The 20,968-nt window shown below is 42.1% G+C and overlaps 1 protein-coding gene across 1 annotated transcript in view; it reads left to right on the top strand.

Annotated features, from left to right (window-relative positions):
• The first annotated feature begins 820 nt into the window (after window positions 1-820).
• The window catches only part of flnba (filamin B a), a 39,635-nt gene continuing 19,487 nt past the window's right edge, over window positions 821-20,968 (top strand). The window contains exons 1-4 of the mRNA XM_029430743.1: window positions 821-1,276; window positions 18,916-19,025; window positions 19,187-19,322; window positions 19,864-19,961. Coding sequence (XP_029286603.1) covers window positions 985-1,276; window positions 18,916-19,025; window positions 19,187-19,322; window positions 19,864-19,961 — 636 coding nt within the window. The 5' untranslated portion in view covers window positions 821-984. The remainder of the gene's footprint in view (window positions 1,277-18,915; window positions 19,026-19,186; window positions 19,323-19,863; window positions 19,962-20,968) is intronic.

A 20,968-nucleotide genomic window follows, 5' to 3' on the forward strand; every position in this document is an offset into this window, starting at 1 on the left:
AATGTGTGCGACCATGTTGTTCCTATTTAAATAAAAGTACAATACAATTATACAAATAAATACATATAATGATTGTAATACAACCATAACATTAAAATAAAACATAATAAGAAATAAGTTACATTTTATGAAGCAAAAAAGAAATGATCTTATTAGATGAAATGTCATTTTTAATTCAGTAGACATTTTATTTGATAGATTATTATTAATTATATATCTAAGCAGAAAAGCTACTTTTGTTAATTATTATGTTTTATTATTTTGGTCTTCTGTGTGATTATTTTACTGTTTCATGTTTGGATTTAAATGTATACAAATGTATATATATGTACATTAATTAGCATTTTTTATTTTCTTAATTCTTTTTCCAATTATATTTGGGAAGTTTGAATTGAAATTATTGATTTTATTTAATTTTATTTAACAGTCTTTCCCATATACAATTAAATTCATCATAATCATCGTCTTTAATTCTTCTGTTTTTATTCCTTAAAAAATGAAAAAGATACATTTCAATAAATATGATTTTTGCTACTCAATATAAATAAATGTGCAAATAAATGTATGAATAAATAAATCACAAATACATAATATTTAAAAGTTCTACTGGCCTAATTACACATATTAATAAGAATATCAAATAAATACTAATAAAAGTTAAAAAGTTTAATAAGAATAATGTTGTTTTTCAGAATAATAAGAACAACATATTGTATGAAGTTTAAATCCAGAAGGAGGCAGTAATACAACGTTAAGGATCCGAACTGCCCGTAAAACCTCACAGAAGAAGAGGAAGAAACCCGAGCTTTCAAAGCAGCCCCTGAACGCAGCAGCAGCCACTGAGTCTCAGTGAGGTTTGAAGAAAGCCTCCAAACCAACTTCAGGCTGCTCCGAGGAAACACACACACACACACACGCTCCTGGGACAACCTTCTGTCACGTTTCAACCACAGTCCGAGCAGAAAGCGGTGAAGATCATTAAAGATGCCGGCCACAGAGAAGGACCTGGCCGAGGACGCTCCGTGGAAGAAGATCCAGCAGAACACCTTCACGCGCTGGATCAACGAGCACCTGAAGTGCGTCAACAAGCGGATCGTGGACTTGCAGATGGACCTGGACGACGGCATGAAGCTCATCTACCTGCTGGAGGTCCTCAGCCACAAGAAGATGTACAGAAAGTACCACCCGAGGCCCAACTTCAGGCAGATGAAGCTGGAGAACGTGTCGGTGGCTCTGGAGTTCCTGGACAAGGAGAACATCAAGCTGGTCTCCATCGGTGAGTCCATGGTCCATTCATTCTTCTGCAGGCTGCAACACCACCAACTTTTTATTTTAAGTGTCCCTGTTCGTGTAGCGTGCACACATGTCAGGGATGCTGGTGTTACTAATATGACATGTCCCAGTAAAGTTTTGTCCCCCCCCCCCCCAAGTTTCCCAGTTTATGACCGCAACACACCGTCTCAGTCGTTGGAAAGCACGGACTGCAATTAATAAAGTAACATTTTAAAGTCTAACTGCTTTTTCCTCATGCAAAAATACATGATACATTTATGTAAATGGAGTCATTCGAATCGGTTACACACACTCTTCAATTCGGCAGACATGTAATCCACAAAGAAACACACTTCCTCTGTGAAGTCTGAGGTTTTGTGAGGTTTTCACCGCGCTGATACGCGCCCACCTGGCTGCATTTAGTTTGGCGACAGACTGAGTAAATTAAAGTTTAAAGTTGATTTGTAATTTAAAGTTCGCGATATTGAGTGTGTTCTGTGATGTCAAAGCAAATAGAGATTGAAGACGCTTTCGAAATCCTTGTCTTGGTTTTAATGTTGGCTATGCACTTTAGCTGGAGACCAAAGTTCAATCCGTACCTTTGTCCTTTCATTTGTGTGGAGGTCTACAAGGTTTCTTATCTTCAAGTTAACCAAATCAATCCAATACAAGTTTCTGGCGTGGTAAAAATAAATAACGTCGCTTAAATTACTCGTATTAATAAGATTCATTTCCATTTTAGTCAGTTTGTGTCGTGTTAGTTTTTGTACATGCAGCACTTGCCAAACTGTGTTTAAGAATCCTACAGTTTAATGTCGCTTTGCTTTTCCGGGAACCTAAACTATTGTAAATTATTTTTGTTTGAATATGTGTCGAAGTGAAAGGAACTCATCTTCAAATCGGCATACACATAATCCACGATTAAGATAACGTTTTTTATTTCTTATCACATTTAGTAAACCATGCTCTTGCTGACTAGCACCTCTGTAGACTTTAAGTGAAAGAAGACTGAGAACAGGAACCAAATCACATCTACATTTTCTTCAGTTTAATTAAAGTAGCAGGGACTATCTGCGGCTACAGATTGGGTCCCACAGTAATTACAGATGAAATGCATCATGTTGTCAGCAGCAGCATAAAAGTGACAGATTTGTAAATGGAGTTTGGCGTGTTGTGGGTGTAGAGTCTCCACATGACAACAGCAGAGTGTTTTAATGAGCATGCTCCCACAGAGAAAGGACACACCTGTGTTAATGAGCCTGGCTTCACGTGGAGAGGTGAAGTCTCACTGCTGAAAATATTTCACCTCAAAAAACCTCAGCAAACTGTTAATGAGGGTGAAGGTGATCAGACTTCACCTGCGGCTGTTTCTCTGCTTCATATTGTTCTTTAACAAGCTGCTTGTTGTGTCCCAAACATAATGACCTCTCATTGGATTTTAATTCATGTTGTTTGGCTTCCACCCAGGCTGCTAAATACTGACAAATAATCAAGCTGCGGTTATTATGCTCAACATTCGTCCTGCAGTTTTCATTGTGTTAGATTTAGAACAAAACAAACAGATTTGTTCTCGCTTGTCTTGAATCGTTTGAGTTATTATAGACGAGCATCGTAGTAAAACCAGGTATCATCAACCCAGATAATAAATAATCAAGTCGCCAATATATGAATCCTCAATGTGTTGCTGTCTCTGCAGATATAAAAGTGCACTTTGGTCAAAAAGTATTTTACACAAACACCAGGAGTTCCTGGTCGGTTGTGACTACGTGCTGGAGGTCGTATTTGTGAAAAGTTGTTCTGAACCTGTTTTTTGTGTGTAAAAGATGAAAAGGAAGAAATCAGATGTCCAAAGTGCAAACTGCGCTTTAATGAAAGTGATAAACGGTGTTTCTCACTTTGAAAAGTGTTTGTGTTGCAGCTTCTTGGGTTCAACCGGAGCCCGTCAATCTCTTCGGCTGCTTGTCACGCAGAATGCTTGTTCGGATCTTTTAGGTTTCCTGCACACGCAGTCATGTTGTGAAACACTCTGTTGCTCTTCTTAAAGTTTCCTCCCTGTTTTCGTCAGAGGAGTTTTTCCTTGTCCTAAATGAGGGTCAAAGGATGGAGTTGTATGCGTTACAGATTGTAAAACCCTTGAGGCAAAGTTGTTATATTATGTGGTCATGTGAATAAAATAGCTTTACCTTGAATCTTACCTTGAGTCATAATCTGTTTGAGGCGTGTCAGATCGTGTGTGTAGCGTCGGAGGACTCAGAGAAACGTCATCAGTCTGCAATCTTAGGTCCTAAAGCCACTTAAGACGCTCACACACACACACACACACACATTTATCTGTGTGTCTTTCTGCGGGGATTTAAAATGTTGTTGCTGCTTCATTTCCTGCTTTGGTCACGACTTGGTTTAGAGATGTTGTGTCGTAGCTGCAGGCGCGTGGGGAGAGTTTTCAGACACTAATTGACGTTTCAATTAGTGTCTGAGGCATCGTTAGTGTCTGAATGTTTCCACGGCTGAACTGAGCTCATGAGTTTGTGTTTTTATGTGTATTGTAGTTAATGTTCATTAGAGCTGAAACAATTAGACATGTGTTACAATGTGTTTCAGATTTAACACGCTCATGTTTTGCCACTTGAGTCGATATTTACGTGACGGATTAAAATCCTCTAAATCGCTCCAACGGTCCTTTAATGCATCACGATAATCTAAGTGGTGACGCACGCGGTTACAAAATGATCTGGTCTAAATATAAACGTTGCATCATGTCGGGAGATCTCTTTATTTAATAACTTTGAATTCAAGCTGAAATGTCTCAAAGATCCCGTTCTTCTTTGCTTTCACACCCAAACCTAACTCCACTCGGTGCACCGGGACCCTCCTTCACCGGGGCCCTCCTTCACCGGGGCCCTCCTTCACATCCTCGCTCTGACGTTCTGCACCAGCGCTGAAGCAACCAAACCAAACGCACATAAAGATCGGCTGAACTCGGGCTGCAGATTGTTTTCATTATTGCTGATAGTTCTTCTGTGAAACGTCAACAAAGTGCGATCACATCTTCACAGAGCCGAACGTGGCGTCTTAAAATAGCCAAAGATATTTAGCTTACAATGATAAATATCAAAGAAGCAGGAAATCCTCTGGAATCCGACAATAGTGGAATTGTTTCGCTATTTATCCTTGAAAAATGTCTGAAGTTATTAACGGATTATCACATTAGTTGCTAAGTACTCTTCTGTTGAAGAACTTAATGGAGTGATCCACTGATTCTTGTCTGAACAAGCTGCTGTCTATAGTCTGTGAAATACAAGTGATGTTAATCGTGATTAAACAGCTCGGCTCTGCGTGTCAGAACACCCCCCCCCCCCCCCCCCCCCCCCCCCGTGTTGTGAGAACAGAAGAACGGGACTCGTTATCGAGACGTTTGGTATTTTTTATCAAGAGGATAAAAGAAAAGGTTCCTGCAACACGTGTGACGGAGAATCTGTGCTGCTGGAGTCACACAGGTAACGTCCGGTTGTCAGATGCCTCACCTCCGTGAGGGAGGGAGAGAGAGAGAGAGAGAGAGAGAGAGAGAGAGAGAGAGCGAGCGAGCGTGGGAAGGAGATGTTTTCAACGCCTCCTTCTGTTTGTTAATGGTTAGCTGTGGTGCGGGCCCCTCAGAGAGGCCCCTGGCTTTTGTGTGTAACACGCCCTTGAGATTCACTGAGCTTTGTTTTGTTCATTGGCTTCACTTTCTTACTTTGGGCCCACTGAGTTCTGTGGAGAGATGGAGATATATATATATATATATATATATATATATATATATATATATATATATATATATATATATATATATATATATATATATATATATATATATATATATATATATATATATATATATATATATAATCAGTTTATTCTTTTGTATAAAGTTTTACTGTTAAACCAAAAAACCCTAAAAGATGAAGCGTTGTTCCAGAAATGATGCGAGCTGAACAAATGAAGTATTCACCAAACACTCACTCAGAGACGCAGAGATGCAGTTCTCCTCTAATGACAGACATATTTAGGAAGTACAGTCATTAACCACACGTGTAGAGCGGATCTGTTGCAGCTACGACACAAACGGAAGTCGTTTCTCATTTCAGTTAACGTGCAACCATTTAATTATGTCTCATGAACTCTCAGGACATCTTCTAAAAGTTTGACTTTAACTTCTGTCAACTTCAGAGAAGGTTTAGCTTCCTGTAGTCAAACCATACACACACACACACACACACACACAGCGTTGTGTGTGTGTGGCAGTGCTTGGCAGCTATACTCCTGGAGAAGACTTTATCGCTCTTGCTGAGATTGCAATACTTTGTGTATATGTGTGTTTTACCTGCCTGTGTGGGCATTTGTGTGTGTGTGGTATAAAAAGGGCGTTGGCTCTCCGCTTGTGCAGACAGGTGTGTTGCGTCATGACTGAAGTTGAAGAGAGTTTGTGTGTTTGCCTGGTGCTGAAAAGTATTCGACAATTAATCCATAAATTATTTGGAACATTAATCATTTAAATGAATAATATTTTTTCTTAAAGAGCCAAGAGAAAAGTATGTTTGTGCTTAGCATTACATGCTGTTAGCTAGGGTGATATTAAACCGCTGCTTATTTACACGTCCACAGAGCGACGTCATCGTCACGCTGTCGTCGTGTTGACGACTGGAAGTTCATTTCTCCCTCTTTTAGCTCTGTTTTTGGTCTCCACCTTCAAAACATCTCGTTAGCGGCTAAATGCTCCACTGTGTTCACCAGCTGGTCTCCAAATGTGTCCTTCTGCTGTTTGCTGCTGGGCAGGTCGTGCACGGAGGGTTTAACGCTGATGAGTGCCGAAACCGGAACGTACCGGAAATGTACAGTAAACCCAAAACTCTGAGCTAAAAGAGGCAGATTGGAAAATCTGTTAAAATATGTGCCAATAAAGATCGGAAATACCACGAACTAAATATATCGTCTTTTATTGGACCGTGGTGGTTAACGTGGTCCAATAAAACATGCAGAGTGCAAGTCCCAAGCTCCAGCAATTAGACCGATCCGCTGGTAAAAGCTGCAAAGCTTCCAGAAAAAACACCCCAACAAGGAGCTGCAAACTGTTGTCCAAAGTGTCGATGTGCAGAAATGTTTTCAAATTTAAAGTGGTCAGAAAGACATTTTGTGTGTGTGTGTGTGTGTGTGTGTGTGTGTGTGTGTGTGTGTGTGGTGACTTGTGTCACTGAAGCCTCAGTCTGTGTTTAACGTGGTAGAAGTGTAAACGTCGACGAGTCCTCGTCGCGTCTTTATTGCTCTAAACACAACAGAGCTGCATGAATGCCCCCAAAAATACTTTAAAAGTACTAAACTTTATTCTATATTTGTCTATAAACATGTTGATTGTGGAGACAAAGCATCAAATGTTTTGTCGCTGTAAATCCTCTCTTAGACGTTTATCAGGAAGGGAGGGTCTATGCTATTGAGATGCATTATGGGAAATGTAGGATCAGATGTTTTTGGACCAGATGTCACAACATGTCCTCCTGCTTAAAGAATCCCTTTGATGTGGACACGGCTGCAGTTATTTCTATTATCGATTAATCTGCCGTCATTTTCTCCAAACATATCCAGCCCTCCTCTCCTGCAGGCTGTCTGACTGCAGGACCCTTGTGAAGGGCAAAGCAAAAGAAAAAATAACTATTTATTTATTTTTGCTTTATCTACAAACAATTTTGTACCTCCGCGGACCCCCTGGGGGTCGTGGACCCCCTGTTGAAGACCTGTGGACTAAATGATTGATAAATAAATAAAAATTAAGAGCTTAATTGATGATGAAAATATCCATTTTTTGCAGACTTAATGTCGGATGGTTGTGAGACATTTTGTCGTAATAACAATAATAACAATAATAATAACAATAATTATAATAACAATAATAACTATAATTATAATACAATAATAATAATAATAATAATAATTATTATTATTATTATTATAATACAATAACAACAACAATAATAATAACAATAATTATAATACAATAATAATAATAATAATAACAACAATAATAATAACATGTATTAGTTTAGCACTTAAGCTGAGAGCTCAAATAGACCGGATAAAATAATTAAATACAACAATCTGCTGTACAAGACATCAAAAGCTAGAACAAGGGGAAATCTCTCTCTCTGTGACACACACACACACACACACACACACACACACACACACACACACACACACACTGGGTTTCACTCTTTCTCTTTCGGCCCCCCGGTTGCCATGGTGCTGTGTGTCAACAGCAGTCTTCGGCCAGCTCGGCTGGTTGTACGCTGACAGCTGATGGATGTTTGGTTTCAGTCTAACAGCATCGTGTGTGTGTGTGGGTGTCCGCTCTTGTGTTGTGTGTGTGGGTGTCCGCTCTTGTGTTGTGTGTGTGTGTGTGTCCGCTCTTGTGTTGTGTGTGTGTGTGTGTGTCCGCTCTTGTTTGTCTTCTCAATGTTCGTACATTAAGTCTGTTTTAGACTTTATATCTAATGACAGAAGTTTCCAATGAAGTCGAGCAAAAAGCTGAAAACAATAACGTTACAGGGAAGTGCAGACGAGTGCGACCGCTGTGCACTTCATGAATCACTTTTCATTTCCTTTGGAAATTGGAGCCATAAAGACTCTAATGTGGTCTTGCATGCAAAGGTCTCCCATGTAAGTCAAAGCTGCAGTGTTTGAATTGGCCGTATTCTCGCTCGCACACAAACCTCACTGCTGCTTTACTCCTGCAGTTTGTTTTGTTTCGCGTTCGTCTGTTTCACTTCTTTGGTTTCAGGAGAAGAAACCCTGCACAGCTGCTGTCATATTTATGGCTTTGCTCTCATCTTCACTGCACACTTTGCTCCTGAGGGTTAGCCAGGCTGTCAACTGGAAGAAGGAGAAGAAGGAGAAGGAGTGGTTTCAAAGTCCAGAGCCTCAGCTCGTTTACTGTCTAAGTGTTTACGACCACGATATTAATCGCAGCCACATCACGAGTAACACTTGATGAAGGCCGGGATACGTCTGGCAGTTTGTTTTGGATGTTTTGATTCTCCAGCATGAAGGATGGTTTGTGAGGAGTTAAAGAAGCGTGAGCAATGACCAGCAAACGTTTCTTTAAAGATACGTCATTTATCATTAACATGGGATTCTCCGGACGATGGAACGATCTTATAGATTTATTTTATGATGAGGTTTTAGAGAAATCCTGTTTTTAAAATGCTCTCTAAATACTACAATACCCATGAGCCTCGGGTGCCAATGCTATGGAGAAGAAGCCACGGAGCATGTTGCCATTACTTAGAGTTTTCTGTCATTTAGCAGCTCCATGGAACTGAGCTTCAACTTTGATTGGATGTTTCTCGACCAAATGCAAGTCGTAGTTCACGTTCCCGTTAGTTAAAGAGTTTTCATGTCCACAGGCTACTGTGGTGGTTCAGGTTCATGCACATCTAAGGCTTGACGTGCTCAATGTGAGTCATGTGACATTGTCTATGGTGCAACCAGGGCTGCCCTGAAATAACCCTGATGTGAGCTCTTCCACGTCACGGCTACTATCACTGGCAAGCTCATTCAGCTGTAACACGTATAATATATATATATATATATTAAATTAAATCTCACTCACTCTCAACTTGATGGCATTTCTGTTTTGCTTATCTTGTCCGGGAAGTAACAATATATGACCTGCAGAGCGACGGCGTGCAGCGGCTTGACCAAAGCCTCCTTCAGGTGTGACTAAATCATAAAGGTGTGTTTTTAAAATGCTGCTAAAAAAACAAAACACCAATCAGCGTCTGAGGTCGGGTCGGCCTGCGCCACGCTTTGATTGGACATTTGGCTCACCTGAAAATCATTTAGCGTTCTACTTGGACAACGAAGTGCGTCCCAAACCTGCAGCTTAGTGCTCATGTTTGTTGTTGACCTTGAAGGTGTTTAATGTCTACACAGAATTATAGTTTAGTTGATTATCAGCGCTGTGTGTGTGTGTGTGTGTGTGTCTGCAACACACAGAGCCTCTGTGTTGCTGCAGAAAAGGTAACCTGAGAGTGGATATAGACTTTCACACACACACACACACACACACACACACACACACACACACACACACACACACCTCCACTCTGCAGAGAAAGCTTCTTTGTTGGTTTCAGGTCTAAATGTAGCAGCTTGGTGCTGATTTCTTGTAAATGTGAAGCTTAAAGGAACAAATGTCCCTGAACTCCACTTTGAGAAACATTTAAAGGAGTTTTACAGGAGGTCTGGTTCGTGATAAACACACGAGTGAAATGTTTCTTTTGGTTAAATGTCATATTTTTGGATTATGGTCTGTAAAATGGCGAATTGTCCTTTTTGTACAAATGAAACGAACGAGATGTAACGTGTTGATTGAGCTTTCGAGTCACCTGCCAGGCTGCCTGTTTGTATGCTAAGCTAAGCTAACCAGCTGTTAGTTGTAGCCTTATATATAATGGACAGAAAGCAAAAAGCTTATATCCCAACATGTCAAATATTTCTTAAAGGGTTAGTTCACAAAAACCACAACAAAACAAACATCGAGGCCTCAGCGTAGCGGTCGTTTTGGTTCTGCCAAGCTTTTGAGGTGACTGACGCCAACACGATACAAGAGAAGTTCATGTAAAATTGCTAAAGAAAGAACTTGAAACTCAGTGACACACACACACACACACACACTCTGACACACACACACTCTGACACACACCTCTTTGTTTCCTCGTCACCACCAGGAGTCCTGTTGTCTCACAGCAGACGTTCATAATGTCGCTGGTGTCTTTGTTTTCTGCTGCTGAACTGTGTTTGATGTGGAGAATTCAATCACACACACACACACACACACACCTCTGTTGTCTGGATGGAGATGCAGCAGACATGACGCAGAGTTACAGACGGACGCTCTTCACTAAATACTTGGTTAATGATCTGACGGTGACGCAGAGAGAGACAGACAAAACCCCAAACGTCTAAATTTAAACCTGCACTCCAACTTCCCAACACACACACACACACACACACACACACACACTGGTGTTGAACCGTGTGTGTGGTTATGGTTTACTGAGAGTTGTTCACTCCTGCAGCTCTGCTCTGCTCCTGGTTATTGAACCTCTCGTATGTTTTGGCTCCGACAGAATGTTTCCACACGAGCTTCACGTAGAAACCAAAAGTCTTTTGTTGCTGATTTAGTTTAAATTTGATTAAACTTTATTGTCCTACAAGTGGTGAGACAATGAGATGTTTAGCATCCAACCAGCCGTGCAGCGTAATATTATATTACATATTATACATATTCTAATATAAACTGTATTTAAATTGTAAACGAATCACCGAATCATTCGGTCGGTGTTTATTTAAAGTAAATAGAAATCCAGGTCGACGTCGTCGTTGTCTTGTTTTGTTCAGAACTCCAATAAGTAAAAGTTGCTCTCTGATAAAACAAAGACGCAGCGGAGCTTCTCCCTTCAGTCAAACGTTAGAACGTGTTTAACTTGACAACGTGGCGTCCCCTCGGGCGCCAGCGTTCTGTTCGTCTGTTGACTTTGTTGTCGTCTCGACGACGAGCTTCATGTTTTACAGAAAAACACTTTTAATTTTATTTACATAAAAAAACAAACTGACCAAAAAATATTTCAATTAAAAATTATACAAAATGACACAAACAACAACGCTCCACCTTCCTCTTCCTCCTCTTCTTTTTCTTTTTTCTCCTCCTCTTCATCTTCCTCACCTACCTTTTCATCTTCTTCTTCATTTTCCTCCACTAAATCCTCTTCCTCCTCTACATCTTATTCTTCCTCCACCTCTCTCCTCCTCTTCCTCACCACATGGCCATGTTTCTGGTTTGATGACATCACAGCCTGGGAACCAGCAGGATGAGGTCACACAAGGCTAAACGCTGCAGCGTGTTTGTCAGTGTGTGTGTGTCCTGTTTATGCATGCAGACGTAATGCCAGATGTGTGTGTGTGTGTGTGTGTGTGTGTGTGTGTGTGTGTGGTAATGATAGAGCAGCACTGTGCTGGTTACTCGGCTCTCTTGTGGTTCTCATGTTTCTTCTGCAGTTTGTTCGTATCAAACTTATGTCTCCCGAGTGGAAACGGGTTCATTTGTCTCGTGCAGTGATGGAACGCTTTGGACCGCTCCGTCCTCCGCGCGGCTTCATACCAAGAGTTTACAGATCGCCTTTTAGCGTCGGTCAGCTCTCCTCATCTCGTCCCGTGAGGAGTACAATGTGACTCCTCCTGCGACTCAGCTGTTGTTCATGTCCGTCCTGATGACCCCTTGAGATGCACATCTTGTTTTCAAGGTGCTCCACAACAACGTGTGTGGGCAACATCTCTGCTGCTGATCGAGTGCGTCCAGCAGATTGTAGACGCACTCGTCCCTCATTGACCAACTCAAAGACATTAAAAGCCGCTTGCCTCTCAGTCTGTAATCTGTTTCTTTTCAGTGGGATCAACCCTCTGAGCTGCTGGGGCGTGACTCATGTGACTCTTAATAAGCGGTGCCGTTATAACAGCAATGCATCATGGGGTGATGTCATCAGTGGGTGCTTCAGTTTGGGAGTGCCGACATGATGCGATGGGGGAAGACTGTGGACTCTTCTCGTTAGACCGTGGAAGTCGTTTCTTTAAGTGATCAATCATTTGACAACAGCTTAAAGTTACGCTGGAGGCCTAAAGGGTCAGTGCACTCAAAATATTGCAAGGGTGGTACCTTCATCCCGTTACTCATCGTGATCCACAGAACATGGTGGTACCTTCATCCCGTTACTCATCGTGATCCACAGAACATGCTGGTACCTTCATCCCGTTACTCATCGTGATCCACAGAACATGCTGGTACCTTCATCCCGTTACTCATCGTGATCCACAGAACATGCTGGTACCTTCATCCCGTTACTCATCGTGATCCACAGAACATGGTGGTACCTTCATTCCCGTTACTCATCGTGATCCACAGAACATGGCTGGTACCTTCATCCCGTTACTCATCGTGATCAACAGAACATGATGGTACCTTCATCCCGTTACTCATCGTGATCCACAGAACATTGTGGTACCTTCATCCCGTTACTCATCGTATCCACAGACATGCTGGTACCTTCATCCCGTTACTCATCGTGATCCACAGAACATGGTGGTACTTCATCCCGTTTAGCATCCAGTGAACACAGAACAGAACCATGCTGGTCCTTCATCACGTTACTCATCGTGATCCACAGAACATGTGGTACCTTCATACCCGTTACTCATCGTGATCCACAGAACATGCTGTGGTACCTTCATCCCGTTACTCATCGTGATCCACAGAACATGGTGGTACCTTCATCCCGTTACTCATCGTGATCCACAGAACATGGTGGTACCTTCATTCCCGTTACTCATCGTGATCCACAGAACATGGTGGTACCTTCATCCCGTTACTCATCGTGATCCACAGAACATGGTGGTACCTTCATCCCGTTACTCATCGTGATCCACAGAACATGGCTGGTACCTTCATCCCGTTACTCATCGTGATCCACAGAACATGCTGGTACCTTTCATCCCGTTACTCATCGTGATCCACAGAACATGCTGGTACCTTCATCCCGTTACTCATCGTGATCCACAGAACATGGTGGTACCTTCATCCCGTTACTCATCGTGATCCACAGAACATGGTGGTACCTTCATCCCGTTACTCATCGTGATCCACAGAACACGCTGTCGACTGTTTTCACAGGAACTAACAGCGACATTGTGAACCCACAAACCAGCAGCAGAAGTTCCTCATGTTGGGAAATGTAACGAGCCGTTTGTTCCTGTTTCCAGTCTTTGTGCTAAGCTAAGCTAACTGGCTTGTTTGTAGCCTGTAGTTGAGAGTTGTGTGTGTTTTTCTCGTGTAACTGAGATCCTGCAGAAAGTGAATAAATATAAATCTTAAAATGCATCATTTTGTTTCCCTATCGAACATCTTATAATGAGAAGTTACAACACGAAGGGGACAGTCATGGGCAGGACATTGATCGAGTTAGAAAAAAGGGTGAGTGGGCATAACATCCTTGGAGATTAACATTTAATCCAAGTGTGTGTGTGTGGTTCGTTCTTTGCCATCATCCATTGGGCCATTGCAGGGAAAGTGTGTGTGTGGTTGGTTCGTTATTCTTTTGCCATCATCCATTGGGTCATTGCAGGGAAAGTGGGTGTTGAAATGTGTGGTGTTGATGTGTGTGTGTGGGTGTTGAAATGGATGGGTGGAGTTATGATCTCACCGTTGAGGAATCACACACACACACACACACACACACACACACAGTAGCTCCACATCCTGTTTACCACTGCAGGTACCTCCTGTCCCTTTTTAAATGGCATTTCCACCTAAAGTCACTTCCCCCCCGGACTGTTGGAGAGTTCTGAATGACGCGTGTGTAACAACTATCACTGATGTATCGAACTCTTCTCAAAACCTTAAAGAATCAGAGATTACATTTGAGCCTACGAACTGTGAACTTAATCCTGGTGCATGTTTGTTCTTCATCTTCCAGGCAGCCGTATTCATGGTATACATTCACTTCTTACACTCTTTAAACTTGCTTGACTTGTAATCCACCGCCGTGAACATCAGGTCTGCGTTTGGATGATCTACAGAATCTCGACGGTGCTGAACTTTATGGCTTGTGACCCTTTTTTAAAGGAACCAGTCTGACCGGAGTCTGATCTGCACATCTCAAGGATCTGCTCCTTTTCATATTGTATGCAAATGAATGGAAACTATTTGCTGCCTGGGAGGAAGAATGCATCCAGCATTCTGCACTTACATTTGTCAGCAGTCATTTAAAGTATACAGAATTTGTAATTAAGAAGAAAAACACTTTTATATTAAGATAGTCGGTTTGTTTTATTCATTTTGATCATCTGCGGAAGATAGCTGGCGAACACGGTGGAGCATTTAGCAGCTAAAGAGACGATATTGTACGTGTTGTTGGTGGTGGAGACCAAACACGGAGCTGAAAGAGAGAATATGGACTGTATGTCTGGAGGACAGTTGCTCTGTAACAGCTGGATGTTTACATCAACAGCTGTTTACGAGCAAGTTCAACATATAAACTGGAAAGGTGACGACGCTGCTGATTTAATTGATCGAACCAGTCGTTAAGTTTCCCGGTATAATAAAAAGTTCTGTGTATCTATAATGTAAGAAATGCCTGCGAGTTCCAGCACATTTTAGATTCACCTATCGTGTGAGGTTTTATTACATGTTGGTGACTCAACAATGTACGGGACGGTGTGATGATCCGCCGCGGGCGTCGACTGATCTGCACCATTCAGCTGTAAATTGATGGGTAGGAGTGTGTGTGTGTGTGTGTGTGTGTGTGTGTGTCGCAGATGTCTTCGTGTGGAGGAACAGCTGGTGTAGGTGATCCATGTTTGGGATAACAAAACTCACAGGGAAATGTTTTATGTTGCGATGCACATTTGGGAAGTAATGGTCCCTAACATTCAGTAATTGTCGTTTACTTCTTTAATTGTGATTATTGTAAAGTTGCTTTTCATTTTAATTCAGTGGCATTAAAGAAGTATTAAAAGTCTTACACTTTAATTGCCGTAAGTTGTAGGAACGTCCAAGAGGACGGTTTACACTGAGCAGCACGGGATAAAGTCACAAACCAGTTGTTTGTAAGATAAAATAATATGTAAAATAAACGTTTGCAATAAATATTAATATACGAAAAAATAAATACAATAAGAAGACGACAAACTGCTGTGAAGGAATATGTACGTTATATCTGAAAGTGGAACCGCTGTGGAGGAATTGTGCAGAAATGTAATTGCAGTACCGTTACAAAGTCATCAGGTCTGAAGTTATTAGTCTTACTGGATGCAACACACACACACACACACACACACACACACACACACACACACACACACACACACACACACACACACACACACACAGCAGGTATGTAGTTCTGCTGCTGGCTCATTATGTAACTTCCTGTCCCAGAGAGGGTGTGCCACGCTGATAAGAGGCATTTTGTTCCAACCCAATTCACCTTTCACACACACACACACACACACACACACACTCTTTATCTCTGTTTCTACTTGTACACGCTCTTTGTCTCTCGCAGTGCAAACTTAAACCCTCCCCGCCCCCACGTCTCCATTAGTGTCCTTGTTGCCGTGGTATTGTTGTGTTTCCATAGTGACGGGTCAACAGATCAGCAGGTATCCGCAGCGACGTCTGTCTGACGCAGAGCCGGGCTGAATTAAACGGGGGGGCTTTTTTGTGAATGGCGTTGTGGACAGATAAATCTCTGAGCAGAACCTCTGAGCAGAACCTCTGAGCTGAACCTCTGAGCTGAACCTCTGAGCTGAACCTCTGAGCAGAACCTCTGAGCAGAACCTCTGAGCAGAACCTCTGAGCAGAACCTCTGAGCTGAACCTCTGAGCAGAACCTCTGAGCAGAACCTCTGAGCTGAACCTCTGAGCAGAACCTCTGAGCTGAACCTCTGAGCTGAACCTCTGAGCAGAACCTCTGAGAACCTCTGAGCAGAACCTCTGAGCAGAACCTCTGAGCTGAACCTCTGAGCTGAACCTCTGAGCAGAACCTCTGAGCGCCCTGCTGCTCCAACACATCTACACTGAAGCGTGTTGTTTCCTCACGCCTGATTTAAACACTGAAACCTGATGAACTGTGCAAATAAACTTTGGATTTTAATGGATACTGATCCAGTAAAATATGCCCAGACGGGCACCAACACTCTGGACAGTTGTAGTCCGTCAGTGTTGGGGGGGGGGGGGTCCAGTACTTTCTCCTTTTAGCACAATTGTGTTGAACAAGGCCAGTAAACTCCTTTAAGTCATGAAGGATATGATGGTGTGTGTGTGTGTGTGTGTGTGTGTGTGTGTGTGTGTGGTTGTTCACTTTGAGTTCTGAGATTATTAGAGACTTTAAGCAGCAGGAAACAATAAAGCAGATTATTTGAGCTGGTTAAACCCTCTATAACACACACACACACACACACACACACACACAACACACACACATCCCGAGAGGTCGATTCTGTGGATTCCACAAATACTTTGGTGTGTTTCTGTTGTTTTGCTCTTCGATCAGTGTTTTGACTCGCTGCATTTTCTTTCCCTAATCCCCCCCCCCACACACACACACACACACACTCTCTCCCCCCCCCCTTTGTCTCTGTCATACTGTCGACCTTTATATGAACAATAGGCTACCATGGCGATAGCCTCGTTACTCACAAAACTGTGTCGGCAAGGACACACTCACCACTCACACACACACACACACACACACACACACACACACACACACACACACACACACACACAGTGTTTAGTTCCCAATCTGATGTTCTGAATTTAGTTTTGAATGAAATTAAAGCAAAATAATAATAATTTAAGGTAAAAAGAAAGTAACATTTCACCTGTTTTAATAACGTGGGTAAGTAAAAGCATGACATCACCGGGACTGAAGCGTGTTTCACAACGCTGGTGTCACAAATGATTAACAGGAAAGTGGGAACAAAACATGCATAATACATAAGATTCTTATCTTCTAACTTCCAAAATCGATTTTGAAAGGAATGGTGAGATACAGAGAGACTCGCACCTCTAGCTGTGTGTGTGTGTGTGTGTGTGTGTGTGTGTGTGTGATCAGCCCGACTGCAGACCCCTCTCCCGACCCCGAGGTGTGACACATCGCTCTCATCTCTTCTACATTAAAACGGTGGAACAAGTCTCATTGTTAAAACCCAGAGACATGTGCAACTGGTGACACTGGGTCAAAAATAGAAATTGCTTTGGTTTAATGGGCCAAAAGGTGAGAAGCCTCTGCACCGGGGGGGGGGGGGGGGGGGGAGGAAGTGAGGAAATGTGTTTAGTTGAGCCGACTGTTACCAATTTAGAGATCACTTCATGTCCTTCTCCTTAACTAAACAACACGGCACAGCTTTAACGGCTTGTTAGTTCTTCACCTGGTTCAAATAAAGTGCCTCATTTGGTGTGACTGATCTGTGTTAAGCTGAGTGTGTGTGTGTGTGTGGGGGGGGGGGGTAAAGGCCGCTGACTAGTGCTGCTCACTGACGGGATGTTTGCTGGAGAGGCGGCTGGTAGTGACACACACTCACACAGGTGTGGCAGGTCGACCTTGCAGGGAAAAAGAAAAGTTGGAAGAAAGTGTGTGTGTGTGTGTGTGTGTGTGTGAGAGAAATGGGACAAAGAGTTAGAGCAGGGCAAGAAGTTAAAATAGACAAAGAAACAGACAGAAACACAAAGAGATAAATGAGTGAGTCTGGAAAAACAGAGATTAGGAATGTAGGAAGATGTCGCAACCTCGTGTGTGTGTGTGTGTGTGTGTGTGGGGTTGTGTCACCCGTGAGTGAGGCAGCCGTCTCCCAGAGCTCCACCTAAATCTGAGTTGCTGCAACATGTTTTTGGCCACAGCTGGTCTGCTGACAGTGAAGCAGAGCTGCAGATTCACCAGGTGGATCACAGGACTTATCTCACACACACACACACACACACACACACACACACACACACACACACACACACACACACACACACACACACACACACACACACACACACACACACACACACACACACTCGCAGAGTGTCGAAAGTCAGCTTGCAGTTGCATAATCGAGCAGAAACAAACATATTTGGTAACTGTGTCGGAGTGAAGGCTCGAGAGGAGATCGTTTCCTGATGAGTGAAGTTACAGAACTATATTCTAAGGAAACGGAAGCATCCCTAACCTCCGCTCATATCTGACCATTTATTAAATATAATGTTAGGATTTAATTCTGCAATATGGAAATCAAACTCAACACAATGAAGCATATAATAATCTGTGATGTACCTTTCTTTAGTCCTTGACGTGTATAAAGATGATTATAAATGACTGGAATGTTTTGTCTGCTTCACTCTGAACTCTGTGCTGCAGCCAGAGATTAGTGTGTGTGTGTGTGTGTGTGCTGGTGTGAGGTACCAGCTGGTACAGTGAGGTCTGATTAATGAGTAACATTACCCTGCAGCACTCTGTTCTGCTCTGCTAAAAGAAGAAAGAGTAAAACCTTAATATTCAGATCAGGTGTCTGCAGTGTACGGACTTTAGGAACACGTTAATCTTATTTCTTCTTCTTTCGTTGTTTTGATTTCATTTAGTTTGAATGTGTTTCCTAACCTTCCAGGCGGCCATTGATTAGTTTTAATTTCAACATGGTTGGAAAGTGTGTGAGTTTAAATGTTTTCTTATAGTTAGTGATGATCTGAGTCACGTGTTCCTGGATTGGCTCTTAACTTCTGGTTTGGGAATTGGACCTCGCCAAAGCTTTCCGGGGGGTCGCGAGGCCGTCTGCGTTTTAAGGGTGTAACAAAAAACACATAAAGATACCAACTGTTTAATTTAAATCTCACAGGATAAAGATAAAGGTGAAGATCAAGAAAGAATTCTATTAATATGTAATGTTTGAATAATAAGATACAAAAAACTAAAGAGTTGTATTAAAACTTAAAATAAGAGAAACTCGTCTGCAGAATGATTTCCCTCAGAACGTGAATCTGACCTCAGGTCTGTCTGCTTCTCCCCTTCAGACTCTAAAGCCATCGTGGATGGGAACCTGAAGCTGATTCTGGGTCTGGTCTGGACTCTGATTCTGCACTACTCCATCTCCATGCCAGTCTGGGAGGGCGAGGAAGAGGAGGTAACCATCCAGCTCTTTATTAACCCGTGACATGTGCATTAAAGGTCGTGTGTGGGGTCTGCAGAAAACGTTACTTTTAGCATCTTTTTAAGAGATAAAACCTGACGATTAATTCTTGTTAGAAAGCTGACTGACGAGGGGGGGGGGGCTTGTTGTTACAGGCAGAGTCAAAGACGCCGAAGCAGCGTCTGCTGGGATGGATCCAAAACAAAGTCCCTGATGTGACGATCAACAACTTCAGCAAGGACTGGAAGGACGGCAAGGCTCTGGGAGCACTGGTGGACAGCTGTGCACCAGGTGTGTGTGTGTGTGTGTGTGTGTGTGTGTGTGTGTTGTAGTCGCTAAACAACCCTGAATTAAGTACGTGAAAGTTGTGTGTGTGTGTTTAACCTACCAAGCGTAACTCTTCTTGGTGATTTAGTCTTTTATCTCCTGTATCTGGACAACCAGACACTTCAAGTGTGTGTGTGTGTGTAAATATATAGTCTTGTAGTTTTAAAAAATATTATTATTATAATTGTTATTATTAGTAGTATTAGTCATTTGTTTATATTATTATTATTAATAATATTTTAGTTTTAGTTCTGGACTGTTTAAGGTCATTGATTGTGTTGCGATACGATGGAAACATGTGACGAATGATAAAAACAAACACACGAGGCTGTAAAGCTGAGCGTGCGAGTCCAGAGGTGCATTTAGTCACGTATGGTGTTTCCAGTATCGATCTGTAAATGGTTGTAATCTCTTCCCAGCAGAGCTCACGCTGTTCGTCTGTAAGTTGTTGAGGTTGACAGGTTTGTTGTGTGTGTGTGTGTGTGTGTGTGTGTGTGGTTTGCAGGCCTGTGTCCAGACTGGGAGACCTGGGATCCAGTGAAACCAGTGGAGAATGCCACTGAAGCCATGCAGCTGGCTGATGTCTGGCTGGGCATCCCGCAGGTGAGAGTCCCTCTGAGGCTGCATCACCTGTTTCTTCAGTGTCACCTTTAATGTCTTCCTCCACAATATCTTTATTTCCATTTTTAACACCATGGGGTGCAGACTTTTACATTCAATCGAGCTTTATTTACAGAGCACCTGGTCTTCGTTTGAACTGTACGTATAATTAAAATGGCCACTACTAATAAAAGTATTTAAAATCTATTCTGAAGCAGACAGGTAGCCAGTGCAGAGACTTTAAGAATATTATTCATATAATATATAATAAAATTGCTAAATTGACACAAAACAAAGAAAGAGATAATTATTATTATTAATATTATTATTTATTTTTGTATTTTAATGCTTTGGCAACCTTGTTTCTCGAAACTTAGAATTAAATTTAATTGGAAGAAAGAAACCTCAAAACAAGAACGCTCCTGTTTTAATAATAATAAACACAATTGAGTATATTAATTGCAATAAATGTGAAATAGAAGAAAATGAAAACGGCATTGTTCATCAAAAGGAGTCATTCACTTGATCATCTGTTGAATTTAAATCCTTCATTTCATGAATAATCGTCCTCCATGTATTCTCATGTCCCTGCAGCTCCTTCACAATAAAAGCCCTCCATCCACCAGGTGTGAACGAGGCGTGTCTGAAGCAGCTGCAGGGGATAAAGCAGACATTAAGTGTGTGTCGTAGCCTGGACTGCTAACAATGCTAACGTCTAATACAGTTAGCATCTTATAACACAAACGTCACATTTGCTCTGCGTCGTGCAGCTCAATACACAACACAATTAGCTGTGCTGTGATTTTCCTCCCTGAGGTCAAAGGTCGCTGGCAGCATCTCACACAGACGCTGTTTGGTTTCCTGATTGTTCGCAGCAAAGGAAACTCTCTGAACCTCAGTTTGTTTTTTACACACTTTTGTTTGAAGGCCAGAGGACGCAACCCGAGCTGAAACAGAAGTGTAACAAACGACTGTTCCCGGGAAATCACTTCAAAGTATTTATGTCATTG

This window comes from Cottoperca gobio, chromosome 5, assembly GCF_900634415.1.
Source record: "Cottoperca gobio chromosome 5, fCotGob3.1, whole genome shotgun sequence".
NCBI lineage: Eukaryota > Metazoa > Chordata > Actinopteri > Perciformes > Bovichtidae > Cottoperca > Cottoperca gobio.